The sequence below is a fragment of the Thermobia domestica genome, chromosome 11 (genome assembly GCF_964235325.1).
Source record: "Thermobia domestica chromosome 11, izTheDome1.hap1.1, whole genome shotgun sequence".
Classification (NCBI taxonomy): Eukaryota; Metazoa; Arthropoda; class Insecta; order Zygentoma; family Lepismatidae; genus Thermobia; species Thermobia domestica.
Window position 1 is genome coordinate 9,621,986 of NC_137464.1, and position 14,589 is coordinate 9,636,574.

At 36.4% G+C, this 14,589-nt stretch overlaps 1 protein-coding gene across 1 annotated transcript in view; it reads left to right on the plus strand.

Moving 5' to 3' along the window:
• LOC145664621 (uncharacterized) overlaps window positions 1-14,589 on the plus strand; it is a 56,307-nt gene that overhangs the window by 40,565 nt on the left and 1,153 nt on the right. The window contains exon 5 of the mRNA XM_081731443.1: window positions 13,113-13,295. Coding sequence (XP_081587569.1) covers window positions 13,113-13,295 — 183 coding nt within the window. The remainder of the gene's footprint in view (window positions 1-13,112; window positions 13,296-14,589) is intronic.

The window sequence follows — 14,589 nt, forward strand, 5'->3', positions numbered from 1 at the left end:
TAGCTTTACACTACAATTGCGAGCTGCTGTTGCGAGGCACAGTATGAAATCAACGACTGTGTGGTGGGGGCATAAAACATGCATCCAGTCATGTGTCTACTCGTTTGGAGACGTTATGTCGTCCTATAAGTGAGACCGCAGGAGAAATATAGTAGACTCTATATATTGTGTGCTAAATACATACATTATGATATTTTAAATATAGTTTCGGAGACACAAAATGGTAACGTTTATATGTTTACAAATTCAACACTACTAAGCAAATATGATGTATGTTGTTTATAATTCATACAATGTAAATAAAGTATTAATTATATTATTCCAATACTTCTGTCGGTCTCTGTATCTGTTTTTTTCTTATTTTCAAAGGTACGGTAAATTTAAGCTATTGAGAAGGTCATAGTTACCAGTGTCATTATCACTGCATACATGTATCTGTATATTATTCAAATAACATTCCCTTTGATTTCATAATGTTATTACATTATTTCAATACAATATTTCAATTAATATATTTCTTAAGTTTCATAATATTTCGTATTTAAAATGTTGTTTGTACAGCATAACATTTTCTTAGTTTTCTAGTGTTACGTATTAAATATGCGTAATATATATTGTTATTATGTTATTTGTATAACATTTCCTTGTGTTTCATCATGATAAGTACTTTTAATTTGTAGTTAATGTACATTTCCATTCTGCCTTTTACATATGTCCTAATAAAACTAACCAGACTGAAAACGCTATGAAAGGATAAAAGAATTTTCAAAAGTAGCATTTTGTAGTAGAAATAATTTACAGATACAATCAGGTTTAATGGCATCCATCAAATATATAGGATATTATTTCTAATTTTTAAAACATTTATTCTTTTGAAAATTGTCGCAAACATAACTATCCTCTCACGAGTCGGGATCGAAGAACTGATTTTATACACCAGTGTCCGACGAAATAAAGGTTGTTCTATAACCGCGAGTACCGTGTTCAGAAAAGTATTAAAATGTTGTACAATGATAGTATTGGATTTGATGTAATGTGTATTTTTTTAGTTTTTGTAAATTAATTGTAATAATGTATATTCTAATCTATGAAAATTTATACGAAATTTATATTGCATTAACCAACATCTTTAAACATAATAAGGTATTTTTTGTTTGTTTATTATTATTTTATTGATCTTATGAATAGGTAGCCTAACTTATAAGAGTAAGAATCCGCTATTATGTAAAGCTCTGATAGAAAAAATTACGGTAGAAACTAAAATTATAGGTTTCCTTTAAATTAAAGAAATTTGAGAGGATTAACATTCTATTGATATGGCATTTCATTATTACTTGATGTTGAAAGCTAGATTGATTGTATATTTTTCCACTGCTTTTACAAATATTAAATACAGTTATTACAAATATATTACATGTATAGCCAATCTTCCGCAGTTCAGATCTATCATATTTTTATTTCTTCTTTATATTAACGGAAAATACATTTGACATTAAGGAAAGTTTTCATTTTGTGTATTAAAAAAGGTATCATGGTATAATTGAATTAATTTTTGTGCCATGCTATCTACAAAAATTACATAATTATGGTATAGCATTATGCAAAACCTACGTTATGAAAAACTGTTTGCTATCAGCTAGTTACGGGACCGACTACGTATGTGAGCTCCGAACCACATGTTTTCGTTGAAAAGTTGTTTTCCTAATACAAGAAAATAAAAATTAAGAAAACTATGAGGGAGAAGAGCTAGATGCTTTGTCTTATAAAAATGGATGTATGTTTGTTCCAGCATAATCCTGGAACACCTGAAGTAATTTCAACCAAACTTGGTACACATATGACTAAACTAACCAACTAATTCTATGGCCTATGGAACCCGGAGGTTCAATGCCGCGTTCACAAAAGCTTTCCACTGACTTCTATCCTTAGCTAACTGCATCCAGTTTCTACTTTGTATTCCAATCTCTGCGAGATCCACCTTAATATTGTCCTCCCATCTGCGCCTAGGTCTTCCTAATGGTCGTTTTCCGATTGGTCTTCCAGTCAAGAATTTTAACACGTTTCTACTTTCTTCCATCCTAGCTACATGACCTGCCCACCTAAGCCTCCTAGACTTGACGACCCTAACAATGTTGAGTAGACCGTATAAATTATGTAGTTCCTCGTTATGAAGTTTCCGCCATTCCCCATTCCCATTCCTCTTGGGTCCGAATATTCGTCTCACGATCTTGTTCTCAAATACTTTCAGTCTATGTTCTTCCCTCAGTGTAAGCGACCATGTTTCGCAACCATACAGAACAACAGGGATGATTATCGATTTATATATTTTAAGCTTCAAATTCCTCCACAGAATTCGCGAGGACAAGAGATTTTGCGCCGAATAGTAACACGAATTCCCTGCTTTTAGTCTTCGTGAATATAATTTTCCTCGGTTAATATTGATCCTAGATATTTGAAACTATCCACTTTATCAAAAGTATTATTTAATATTTTAACGCATCCACAATTTTCCGTATTACGGTCCCGACACACTTCCATGTATTTAGTTTTCTCTGCATTTACTTCTAAATCCATGTCCCTGTAAGCGTTTAATAAGATCTCTGCATTTCTTTCTATTGTTCTCCTATCATTCTCTATTAAATTTACATCATCAGCATATGCCATAACCTGGTGAATACCGTTCAACTGTAAGCCCTGGTTGCTATCTTTGATTTTCCTTATAGCGTATTCCAGAACAAAGTTAAATAATAACGGCGACAACGCATCTCCTTGTTTCAGGCCATTTTTGACGTGAAAGCTCGTGAACAAAAATTTTCCTACCCGGACTTTACTTTGGGATTCATTTAAACATATCTTAATTAATCTAATTAGCTTTCTCGGTATTCCAAGTTCTGTAAGAACGTTGTATAATATTTCTCTCCTAACCGAGTCGTATGCCTTTCTAAAATCTAAAATCTCTTCGTGCGCAGAACGAGCATTTCAGCTACGTATCCAGAACCTGGCTTCTAAACATTAAACGAGGATGAATATCGGCTCAAGTGTGCAAGTAAATATATAGGTAATGAATACGAAACTCGCAATCTATGGCTTCACCCTGTTTCTAAGTTTTTCATTTTCTATATATCATTTTGAAGCCACGCAGGGAAGAAACTGGTCGATACTCTATCCGTATTGCACTAGTGACCCGGCTAGCAACGATGTATAAACATGTTAGAGCCTGCCCTTGGATAGAACATTAGAACAAGACAAGAACCAGTAAATGAAGTCTTTACACTTTGTTCAATGAGTCCTTCTGCTCAGCTCTTTTCGTTCTGCAGAAAGACGGAGTATTGCCGCCACTGACAATGAGTAAAAAAGAGTAAGTTTCATCATTACATTGTCTGAGTGTTGATGTCTATCTCATAATCATGTTACTTGAAGATTTCAGATGCTGACATTTCAGCATTCCGAGATTCCGATATGCTGGATCGACGTACCGTTATTGGGAATTTCGAATTTCAAAGATTCAGAAGTGCTGAACCGAAGTCCTCATATTCTGGAATTCATAAATTTCTAGCTGAAGTTTCGAGATTCCGGAATTCCGAGTTTTGGAAATTCCGAAATTTCTGACTGAAGTTCCGGAATTCCGAGATTCCTGAATTCCGATATTTCGAGGTGAACTTTCAGAATTCCAAAATTCCGGAATTTAGAGATTTCGAAATTTCAGAATGAACTTCCTGGATTCCGAAATTCCGAGATTACCGAGAAATTCCGAGGTTCCGAGATTACGGAATTCCGAAATTCCGAGATTCCGAAATTACGGAATTCCGAGATTCCGAAATTACGGAATTCCGAGATTCCGAAATTACGGAATTCCGAGATTCCGAAATTACGGAATTCCGAGATTTCGGAATTCCGGAATAACTAAATTTTTAATTCCGATTCCGGAATTAAGATTTTCATTCCGAAGTATTCCGGAATCCGGAACACCCCTAATATGACGTCATCAATATGGCCGCCAGTGAATTTCGCCTCGTTACATTGAAAAGTGAATAAAACCTCTACTGTTTATTACAAAAGTTAAATTTTCGGCTCTTTTCTTAGAGAATACATCAGAAAAGAATTTCTGTGAAAAATACTATGCATATATTGCCCCCATTTTTTAAACGTGACATCTAACAATAAAAGAAATCGACTTTCATAGTGTGCATTACAATGTTTTATGGTAAATAACTTTAAAACTGGTACATATATGCACAAATATGTTTACATCAGGATTTGAGTATATCATGAACATTCAAACGAGCCCAATTTCAGTACTGTATGCGCTAAGATGGCCGAGATATAACCTGTTTCATAGTGCAAGGTGTATATTCTCGTTTAAAATATTAATAGACACTAATAACTTTACAGAAAGAAATCAGTGTTGGCCACACAGTGCTCCACATTGATCCATATCCCTATTGCTTTTGCCACTTATTACCATTGCTGAACGAAATGAAAATGTGACTGAGCAACTCAAATATGAGTTTACTGTTGAGTCTGCAACATTGTTCAAAGATGGCTACATGATAAAGCCCGACAAGGCTAATCTGATAACAATATTAATGAAGGACATGCCTGTTGCTCTGCAGCCTATAGTGTGTGACAGATGGTGGAGCTTTTCATCACATTCGATGGCTACAACTGGAACCTACTTAGACATCTGCAAACAGTACAGATAGTACATTTTGCACAAGTGTGAAAGGTCCAATCAAATTATAGTAGTATTTGATGGCTGCGGTGACCAGCCTTCCATTAAAGACCATAAACATCAACGGCGCTCTGCTAATATCATGTCTTCCAATGTAAAAGTTACTAAGGACATGAAACTCCGAACAAACCAAAATGCTTTCCTCGCAAATTCATACAACAGAAGACAGTTCATTTCCATACTCAGCAAGCATCTTTCAGACAATGGCCACAAAGTGATCCAAATTTCTGGTGACGCGGACACCGAAATTGCTGCAGCCTCACTTCAGATAGCTTTAGAAGGTCATGAAGATACAGATATTCTCATTATGCTACTTTATCATCTAAAATCAGAAATGGCTAATGTCTCTTCATGTCTAGAACTAGATGGAAAGGTGCAACTAAACACACTAGTGTGCGTCATATGTTACAAAATGTGGAAGAGAATCTTCAGCCGCATCCGTTGTTCATCCATGCAGTGACTGAGTGTGATACCACATCCCTGTTTGGATGCGAAAAAGGAAGTTGTGTAAAAATGTTCGCAGCCTCAAAGGATCATCAAATCCTCAGTGAACAGATTGGCGACGTTAACTTCGCTCAAGAAACTGTTGTAGCCAGTGGCCTCCAATTTCTTGTTAAATTACTGTATATGGTGGAAGCAACTCAGACTCCTTCAGTTCTGCGTTATAAACTATACATGAAGATGGTTGCAACTGATAGTACGCTACCTTAACCCGAGAGACTGCCAACCACAGAAAGAGTAGCATATTTTCAATGCCTACGAGTGCATCTTCAAGTTGTTTCATGGAAGCAATTTTCACCGCAGGAGTTGAAATCTCTTGAATGGGGCTGGAAGCTCGAGCATGGGAAACTGGCTCTCATTATGGCTGACCAAGCACCTGCTCGTAAAGACCTACTAAAAGTCATACGTTGTAAATGTAACATGTCCTCCAAGCGGCCATGTGGAACAAGTGTTTGCTCATGCCGTAAGTACGGCCTAAGATGCGTTGTGGTCCTTGTAACGGTGAAGGATGCAAGAATACTGAATCTCCGCAAGTTGAAGAAAATAATGAAGTGCTGGAGGTCTGAAATGAAGTTTGTCTCCCTTTTGCTTTTTGTGCTACTTGTGTTAACTATCAGAGTTCTTTTGTTAATCGATATGTTCTTCTTCAGCGTTCATAGATAAATACATTTTAAAGAAAAAGAAGAAAGAAAAGAACATAAATCGTGAGAGTCAACAATCGAACAACGTACATATGTTTGTTGTATAACAGCCCTTATTGTGAGGAAATTGTCATTGACGATTAACATACAAATGTAATTACTGATTTGCAAATAAAACGTTTTCTGCAATATGTTTCTTGAATAAAAAGAAATTTATGAGCAGCAAAAATGCCGTTATCCTTGATGGATTTTGGCGAATTTTGGATATTTTGTTGTTGATAGTAAGTACTTCGACTTTAGCAGTTAAAAGATTCTGTACCATTTTGTCGGGTAGGGATGAAGAACTACTGTATTTTTCTGTTAATTAAATTTCCACTAAACTTTTTGACGCAAAGCCACAAGAAAATGTATATATTTTTTTAAACCAACTGCCATATTGAAAGATTGTGCAGAATCATGCTGTTTTTAACGCACAATTGAGACATTGTATATACCCATATTTATGCTAAGTTTGGTTTACTTAATAATTGCGAAAATTACGAATTTTTGAAAAGTTCCAACTTCATCCAATTTGAAATTCATCACACGATCTTGCTGACTAGAGCCTGTCTATTCCACATATGCCCTCGGAAACTATGCGAACTATACTTCGGCCCCACCCCCGCCACCCTCTGGTGGATGAAACCCTCCCTTTGCTTGGGGAAAAGAAGTGTTGCCAATTTATCATTTAGTCGCTTGGTCTTGACGAGTGAAGATCGTAGGTTACTTAAAGTGGCTAGCAAGACAGAGCACAGTGAAGTCCGTGAAATAATTCATTGTGGCAACGCTTCCGCATTCAACAATTGAAAGATGTCGGCCGCAGCAACTTGTTCCTTCTCTTTCGAGGGAGGTACGGGAAATCACATATTGACAGCAGCGCCAGCAAGGGCACAGTTCAAATAGAAAGGCTCTAACAAACACATGTGCTAGGAGGTGATGAACAAAAAATTACATGGAATTTTTCACTAAATTTGTAATATGAGGATTTCTGCAGTAAGTAGCGTTGTAAGGAAATGTTCCTTATATAAAGCGCACTCAGAAAAGTCGATTTCTTTTATTGTTAGACGCCAAATTTAAGAAATGGCGGTAATATATGCATTGTATTTTTCACAGAAATTCTTTTCTGATGTATTCTTTAAGAAATGAACTGAAAATTTAACTTTTCTAATGAATAGTAGAGGTTTTATTCATTTTTCAATGTTCTGAGGCGAAATTCACTGGCGGCCATTTTGATGATGTCCCATCTTGATATTCCCGAGGAGGATTTTACGTTATGTTGAAGTAAAACATAAACCTTCACAGGCATAAATCGTTTCTGTACCATTTTTTGGATTCATCTGTTTATGTATTGTACTATATCAATTTCATCTTCAGGGTGAGATTTGTTTACGATTGAAATTAGACGAACAATCTTGAATAAAACATGGGATTTGATCATGAAATTTATTTATTTATCTCAAATTCGAGCAAAGTATTTCAGATATAACCAAAATCTAGGTTGACGAACATTCTTGTATCAAGAGATCAATACGACCTGTTTTATTTTAGGTTAAAAGCTTTTGGTTACTTCTGCAATATTTTTACGCAGTCTCTGTGAAATCATCATAGGTATTCTGCCATTATTAGCAAATCACTTGCTGCTAATTGAGAAACTTTCTTGCACCATAGTGTTCAGCTAACCTTTTCGTCATCACGTTGGAATTTGATGTTTCAGTACTGTACCCTCTTTCGCTCCCTCAACTGTACCTTCGAGCACATCTCTCATGATACAGTTCCTTCTTAGCCAATATCTCGACCAGTTTCTCTTCCATTATCATTGCATTTACAACTTTTTTTTACCCACTAATATTCCTAACACTTTCTCGTTCATTTTCCGTTCGACAGAGCTAATTCTTCTCCACACTCACATTTCGAAAGTCACCAATCTTTTTCCCATTATTTCTGCGAAATCTCTTTGAATTAAAAAACAAGCTGGATGTCAAGTACTTAGCAGAATAGTTCACCAAGAAATTCTCCCCGTCCTGGTTTTCACTTTTTGTTAAAGAATTTACATTGTCTGGTTGTAGAAGGTTTGAGTGAAAGAGGATATTCCGTAACTCATAAACTTTATGTTAATAGAATAGCTCTTACAAAGTTGTGAGCGGGTTGTGCGCACTCCATAATCGGATATTATGCTTGACACATTGAATGGAATATAGTACAATACATTAAAAAGAAAAAAAGAAAAAGACTGTATTTTGTTATTGTAGCTTCATAGTGGTAAGCTACAGGATACCGAATTTCATATGGATAATAAAATGGAAACACCTAAAATGGGCAAGAGAAAGCTTCATAATACTAAAGTACAGTTTACAGAATGTCGTATGAGTAATAAAATGGCGATTTAAAGATATGGCATGCTTGTTTGGGTAATACATCCAGGGTACACAGGATCCTAACGGAGAAAGCCTAGGTAAGAGAAATTTCGGTAGACCAAGGAGGTGGGTGAATAATATAAAGCAAGGTGCTGTGGAGATATTGGTTTAACACTTGTCATATCCTGCTCTTTCATCTGATCATGGTCATATCACTATAATTTTGACATCCAAAGAGAGAAAAAAAAAAAAAATGGACTAGGCCAGTAATCGAACCCGGGTTTCCAGGTTATCGTGCCGGTGCATTAATCATTATACTACCCAGTTCACTCTTTGAGCAGCTATACGTTCTAACGTTATTGCTCAGGCATTCTGTGTAATACAGGGTGTCTATCGGTCACGAAGGTCATGAAAAAGTCACGAAATCAAAAAAGGGTCATGAAAGTCAAGAAATTTAGCTTTTGGGTCACGTTTTCTTTTCTTTTTTTTTTCTTTTTTTTTTTTATCTACAAATATAAGTACAGACTATATATTGTTCTATAAAACGCCAAAATTCACCATCAAAAATATCTAAGGTCCGCTTTCGACGCTACCAAATCGGAGCAAAGAGCGCTTCTATCTCTCGCGTGAAAATTCGGTTTAATTCACACTCAAATTCGCTCTTGTGAATGTTACGAAATTTTATGGTTTGGTAAAGAAAAAGTCACGAAAAAATCACGAAATTTCATTTTGAAATTTTAGTAGACACCCTGTAATAGAACTCGCATTATAGAGGAATTGGTGTGATATACAATCGGCCATTTCCTTCGTTTATTAATGTAATTCATCCGCCATAGGTGTTCTGTAATGTAGACAACAGGAGTTGTGGTACAATCCATGTGGTCTCGGTGGCTGAACTTTGACTTCACGAGTGTTAGGATGTGTGGCTATTTAGGAAATGGTCCGTGTAGCGTAATGGCTAAATATCGGCCATTCTATATAATAGAATTCACACATAAAGAAATTGATGTGATGTACAATCCGTGGCGGTTCAGGGAGTGGATTGGGTAGCGTAGTGGTTAACAGTAAGATGGAGACCCGAGTTCGAATCTCGATCCACTCGTGCATTTTTCCCCCACTCTATGTAATTGAATTCGCACCTATAGAAAAAAAAAAATGAAATCTTTCAGTTTAACGTCCCACATTTATGCCTGTTAGACTAACGGAGACGATGATTAAGGCAAGTGAATGATGAATGAAGAATTGATGAAATGAAATGTGGGAGGAAACGGGAGTACCCCGAGAAAACCCACGGACACGATGTTGTTCACTACAAACTCACGTGGCCGGAAATCGAACCAGGGACCCCATGCACCAGAGGTATAGTTCGTTTTTTTTTTTAAACCGGAGTGCAGTTCGTTTATCAAGACGACCGCCTTGTACATGTGGTGGCTCATCGTCCAAGGGATCTTGCGGAGAACACCTCCAATAGTTAAATGGCCAATCAGAACCCTCATTTCAAACAATTGACAGTCACTTATCAATTCCACTTGAAGTCTTAGTTGCCATAGTTTCAAATGCTGTCGTTTAAGTCAGTGCTTGATTCCCTGTTCACAAGACCAGCTTCCTTGTTCTTACATTGCCTGACCCCGCAATATTAGCGATAGTATTGGGAAGAAAGAACAGATATAGTGGGTATTAAGACGTTGCAGCCCCGCCGCAAATGCGGTCAAAAGAGTGATGGAGGAGGAAAGGATACTTTTGTAAACTTCGGCATGGAAACTTCAGAGACATTTGCCGAACTCCACTCCTATTAAGTGAACACACTATGGTGGCTCTACCACTGAGCCACTGCGCCCCCTTGCACCTATAGAAATTGATGTGATACAAAATCCGGTTATTTCTTCCATGTATAACACGTAAATATAATTTTACCATTAGGAGAATGATGCCTGAGTTTTGGCGTGACACTGAATATAATCCAATTGAGAATCTTTGTTTATACGGCAATGTACCTTCAAGTTCCTTGAGCCCTAGAATTAGTTAATTATTTAATTAATTAGTACATACATTCCACGATAAATGTCATTGCTTTATCTCCTCCTGACAGTAAAAGTCAACTGACACTTTGTTCAGCTGCAATGCAGTTTGAAAGCAAGACAAACATTTTGACAACTAGCGCTAACAATATTGCTGGGACGGATCTTGAGAAAAAAAAAAAAATGAAATGAAATAAAATCTTGAAGTTTTACGTCCCAGGCTTATACCGGCTAGGCTAAAGGAAACAGTGATGATGAGAAATGAATAAAATGGTGGAATGAAGAAGTGGGTGGAAACGGGAGAACCCCGATAAAATCCACACACATACGGTGTTTGTCTACCACAAAGCTCACTTGGGGAGGAACTTGAGAAAAGTCACAACGATAAAAATAAAGCTGTATACAAGGGTTAGTACATTAGGTAACCTTTCTTCCCTTAGCATATATATATATATGTTTCAATGTAACTTCCCTCAAGAGCCGCCACTACGATACCGTTAGGTTTATAATGAACTTGGAGAACTAATGTACGACTGATAAGCAGTAATGAGAAAAATCAACCTCAATCTCTTTCGAATGGCAAAAGAGGTTGAAGCTGAACGTTAGATAGGTTGGACGTTTGTTTTAAAAAAAAAATATTCCTTTTTTGTTCAACGAAGACTTGGATAAACCAAAAACAAACAAACATTACATTTTTTCCCCTAAGGGAAGGGTTGGTTATTACCTACTTTTGTTGTTTTGTCAGAAATATTGGACTTGTAACCTTAGTTTCTGATCCTTCCTCGTAGTATAGGTTATTGAGTGATGAAGAGCATAGGGGAGATTTTCTTCAAGTTTCCTTTACTCACGAACAGTTGTTAACTCCATGTATTAAAATTACCACCCACTCCTCATTTCTCTATAACAGACGAAACTCCAGAAATATTGGACTTGTAACCTTAGTTTCTGATCCTTCCTCGTAGTATAGGTTATTGAGTGATGAAGAGCATAGGGGAGATTTTCTTCAAGTTTCCTTTACTCACGAACAGTTGTCAACTCCATGTATTAAAATTACCACCCACTCCTCATTCCTCTATAACAGACGAAACTTCAGAAATATTGGACTTGTAACCTTAGTTTCTGATCCTTCCTCGTAGTATAGGTTATTGGGTGATGGAGAGCATAGGGGAGATTTTCTTCAAGTTTCCTTTACTCACGAACAGTTGTCAACTCCATGTATTAAAATTACCACCCACTCCTCATTTCTCTATAACAGACGAAACTCCAGAAATATTGGACTTGTAACCTTAGTTTCTGATCCTTCCTCGTAGTATAGGTTATTGAGTGATGAAGAGCATAGGGGAGATTTTCTTCAAGTTTCCTTTACTCACGAACAGTTGTCAACTCCATGTATTAAAATTACCACCCACTCCTCATTTCTCTATAACAGACGAAACTCCAGAAATATTGGACTTGTAACCTTAGTTTCTGATCCTTCCTCGTAGTATAGGTTATTGAGTGATGAAGAGCATAGGGGAGATTTTCTTCAAGTTTCCTTTACTCACGAACAGTTGTCAACTCCATGTATTAAAATTACCACCCACTCCTCATTCCTCTATAACAGACGAAACTCCAGAAATATTGGACTTGTAACCTTAGTTTCTGATCCTTCCTCGTAGTATAGGTTATTGAGTGATGAAGAGCATAGGGGAGATTTTCTTCAAGTTTCCTTTACTCATGAACAGTTGTCAACTCCATGTATTAAAATTACCACCCACTCCTCATTTCTCTATAACAGACGAAACTTCAGAAATATTGGACTTGTAACCTTAGTTTCTGATCCTTCCTCGTAGTATAGGTTATTGAGTGATGAAGAGCATAGGGGAGATTTTCTTCAAGTTTCCTTTACTCATGAACAGTTGTCAACTCCATGTATTAAAATTACCACCCACTCCTCATTTCTCTATAACAGACGAAACTTCAGAAATATTGGACTTGTAACCTTAGTTTCTGATCCTTCCTCGTAGTATAGGTTATTGGGTGATGGAGAGCATAGGGGAGATTTTCTTCAAGTTTCCTTTACTCACGAACAGTTGTCAACTCCATGTATTAAAATTACCATCCACTCTTCATTTCTCTATAACAGACGAAACTCCAGAAATATCGGCCTTTTAACCTTAGTTTCTGATCCTTCCTCGTAGTATAGGTTATTGGGTGATGGAGGGCATAGGGAAGATTTTCTTCAAGTTTCCTTTACTCACGAACAGTTGTCAACTCCATGTATTAAAATTACCATCCACTCCTCATTCCTCTATAACAGACGAAACTCCAGAAATATCGGCCTTTTAACCTTAGTTTCTGATCCTTCCTCGTAGTATAGGTTATTGGGTGATGGAGGGCATAGGGAAGATTTTCTTCAAGTTTCCTTTACTCACGAACAGTTGTCAACTCCATGTATTAAAATTACCACCCACTCCTCATTTCTCTATAACAGACGAAACTCCAGAAATATCGGCCTTGTAACCTTATTTTTTGATGCTTCCTCGGATATAGATGTTATTTTCTTATTAATTTACTTACTTTTGTTTACTGTAACATTCGAGTTAAGTTTCGTAGTCTAATAATTTTAATTTGATGTGTAAAAACTTTCTGATTATTAAGAATACTGTACGGATTCTAAATTTGCCAAATAGGATTTCATTTTCCTATCCATAGATTTATGGCCCTGGGTATGCCTATTAGGTATTAGTCTCAATATATATATATATATATATATATATATATATATATATATATATACATAGAAAAGTGTATAATCCTGTATTCTTTAATGTTTATCTATTGACAGGGATACAGCACAACATAGTACAGTGTTATATGGATTGAGTGCTCTTCTTGAGAGTAAAATAACGAGTCGTTCTGTGGGCCCCGAATCACCACCTCTAAACAATGAAGGACTGAAGAACAGCGATTTAGGGGAAACCTCTCCAAAAATCGATTCTTCGGAATTGATAAAAAAATTGACAGCAGGGTAAGGTTATGTGATAATTTTTGTATTTTCTTAAAAATTCACTACCTCAGCATTTCCGATTCCGAGTTATATTTTTCTAATATCGCTCTCGGAATTCGATATGTAAGGACATTTGCACTTCATATTGTGTGTCACTGGTTGTTAATTTAGACTTGTTCACTTTTCTTTCTTTCTTTTGTTTACCCATTCTCTACTTGTGCATTTTGACTTTTCCGTTCAGTGACTTCCTAATATATATCTTTTTCTATTTTTTTTAAAAGTCACATTCAAAACGTCATCTATTCATTGTATTTGCTATTTTAAATCTGTGGTCAAAGTTTTTCATATATAAAGATACTTCATTGCATTTAAAGTAAAATCAGTAATAATTCTACCAGATTTGTAGCCATGTATATTGTTTTCTGTAGTTTTGAAACTCACTTGAATATGCAGTGCATTAAATATATAATGCAAAAAGTGACTGACTACCGCAACTCGAACCCGGGACCTCCGCAATACCGTGCCGATGTGTTAACCATTACGCCACACGGTCCGCTTTCACTCTTTGTACATTATTGAATTCACATCTATAGAGGATATGGTGTGTTAAAAAATCAGTTGTTTTCTGTTTCATTAATATCTATAAGAAATCACAAATGTCATAGGTGCTCAACATATGGACATAGGAATTGTCCAAATCACAGCAGGGGTCTGTGGTACAATTCACGTGGTCCGAGTGACGAGCACAACCTCGAGAAGTGAATTGAATGGCGTAGTGGTTAACGCATCGGTACGGTATGTCGAAGGTCACGGTCTAGTCAGTCACAATTTCACTCTGTACTATCAAGTTTCTGATTCCCCCCCCCCTTCTTTTGACGGTTTCTTTTCATGCAAGTACAATCTTACATTTCGTGCTGTAGATAATGTTAAGAATCTGCAGTCACTATGTTCTAATATACTAATCTCGAGAGTTTTAGATTCCCGAAATCGAGAATATTCCATGTTAGGCAGTAAGTCGATGTCTCATGGAGCCTCGGTGGTGAAACGGATGCTAAGTGTAAATCCAATCCAACCAACCACATAAAAATTAATAGAAACCCTTTATCCCATAACTAACCTGAAGACTAAATAATAAGGCCTGCAGTGTTTGGTTTAAGTTTATAAATAGTTGAATATCTGCCTTCTTCATTCTTTTACTAGCAGCGTTCACCCCGCTTCGCTGGGGTCACCCCGGAACGCAATAAACCTTGTTAATTAGATAATTTTTACTTTTTCGCTTTCAAGTGATATGATAAAAACCATAGTAGATTGCAGT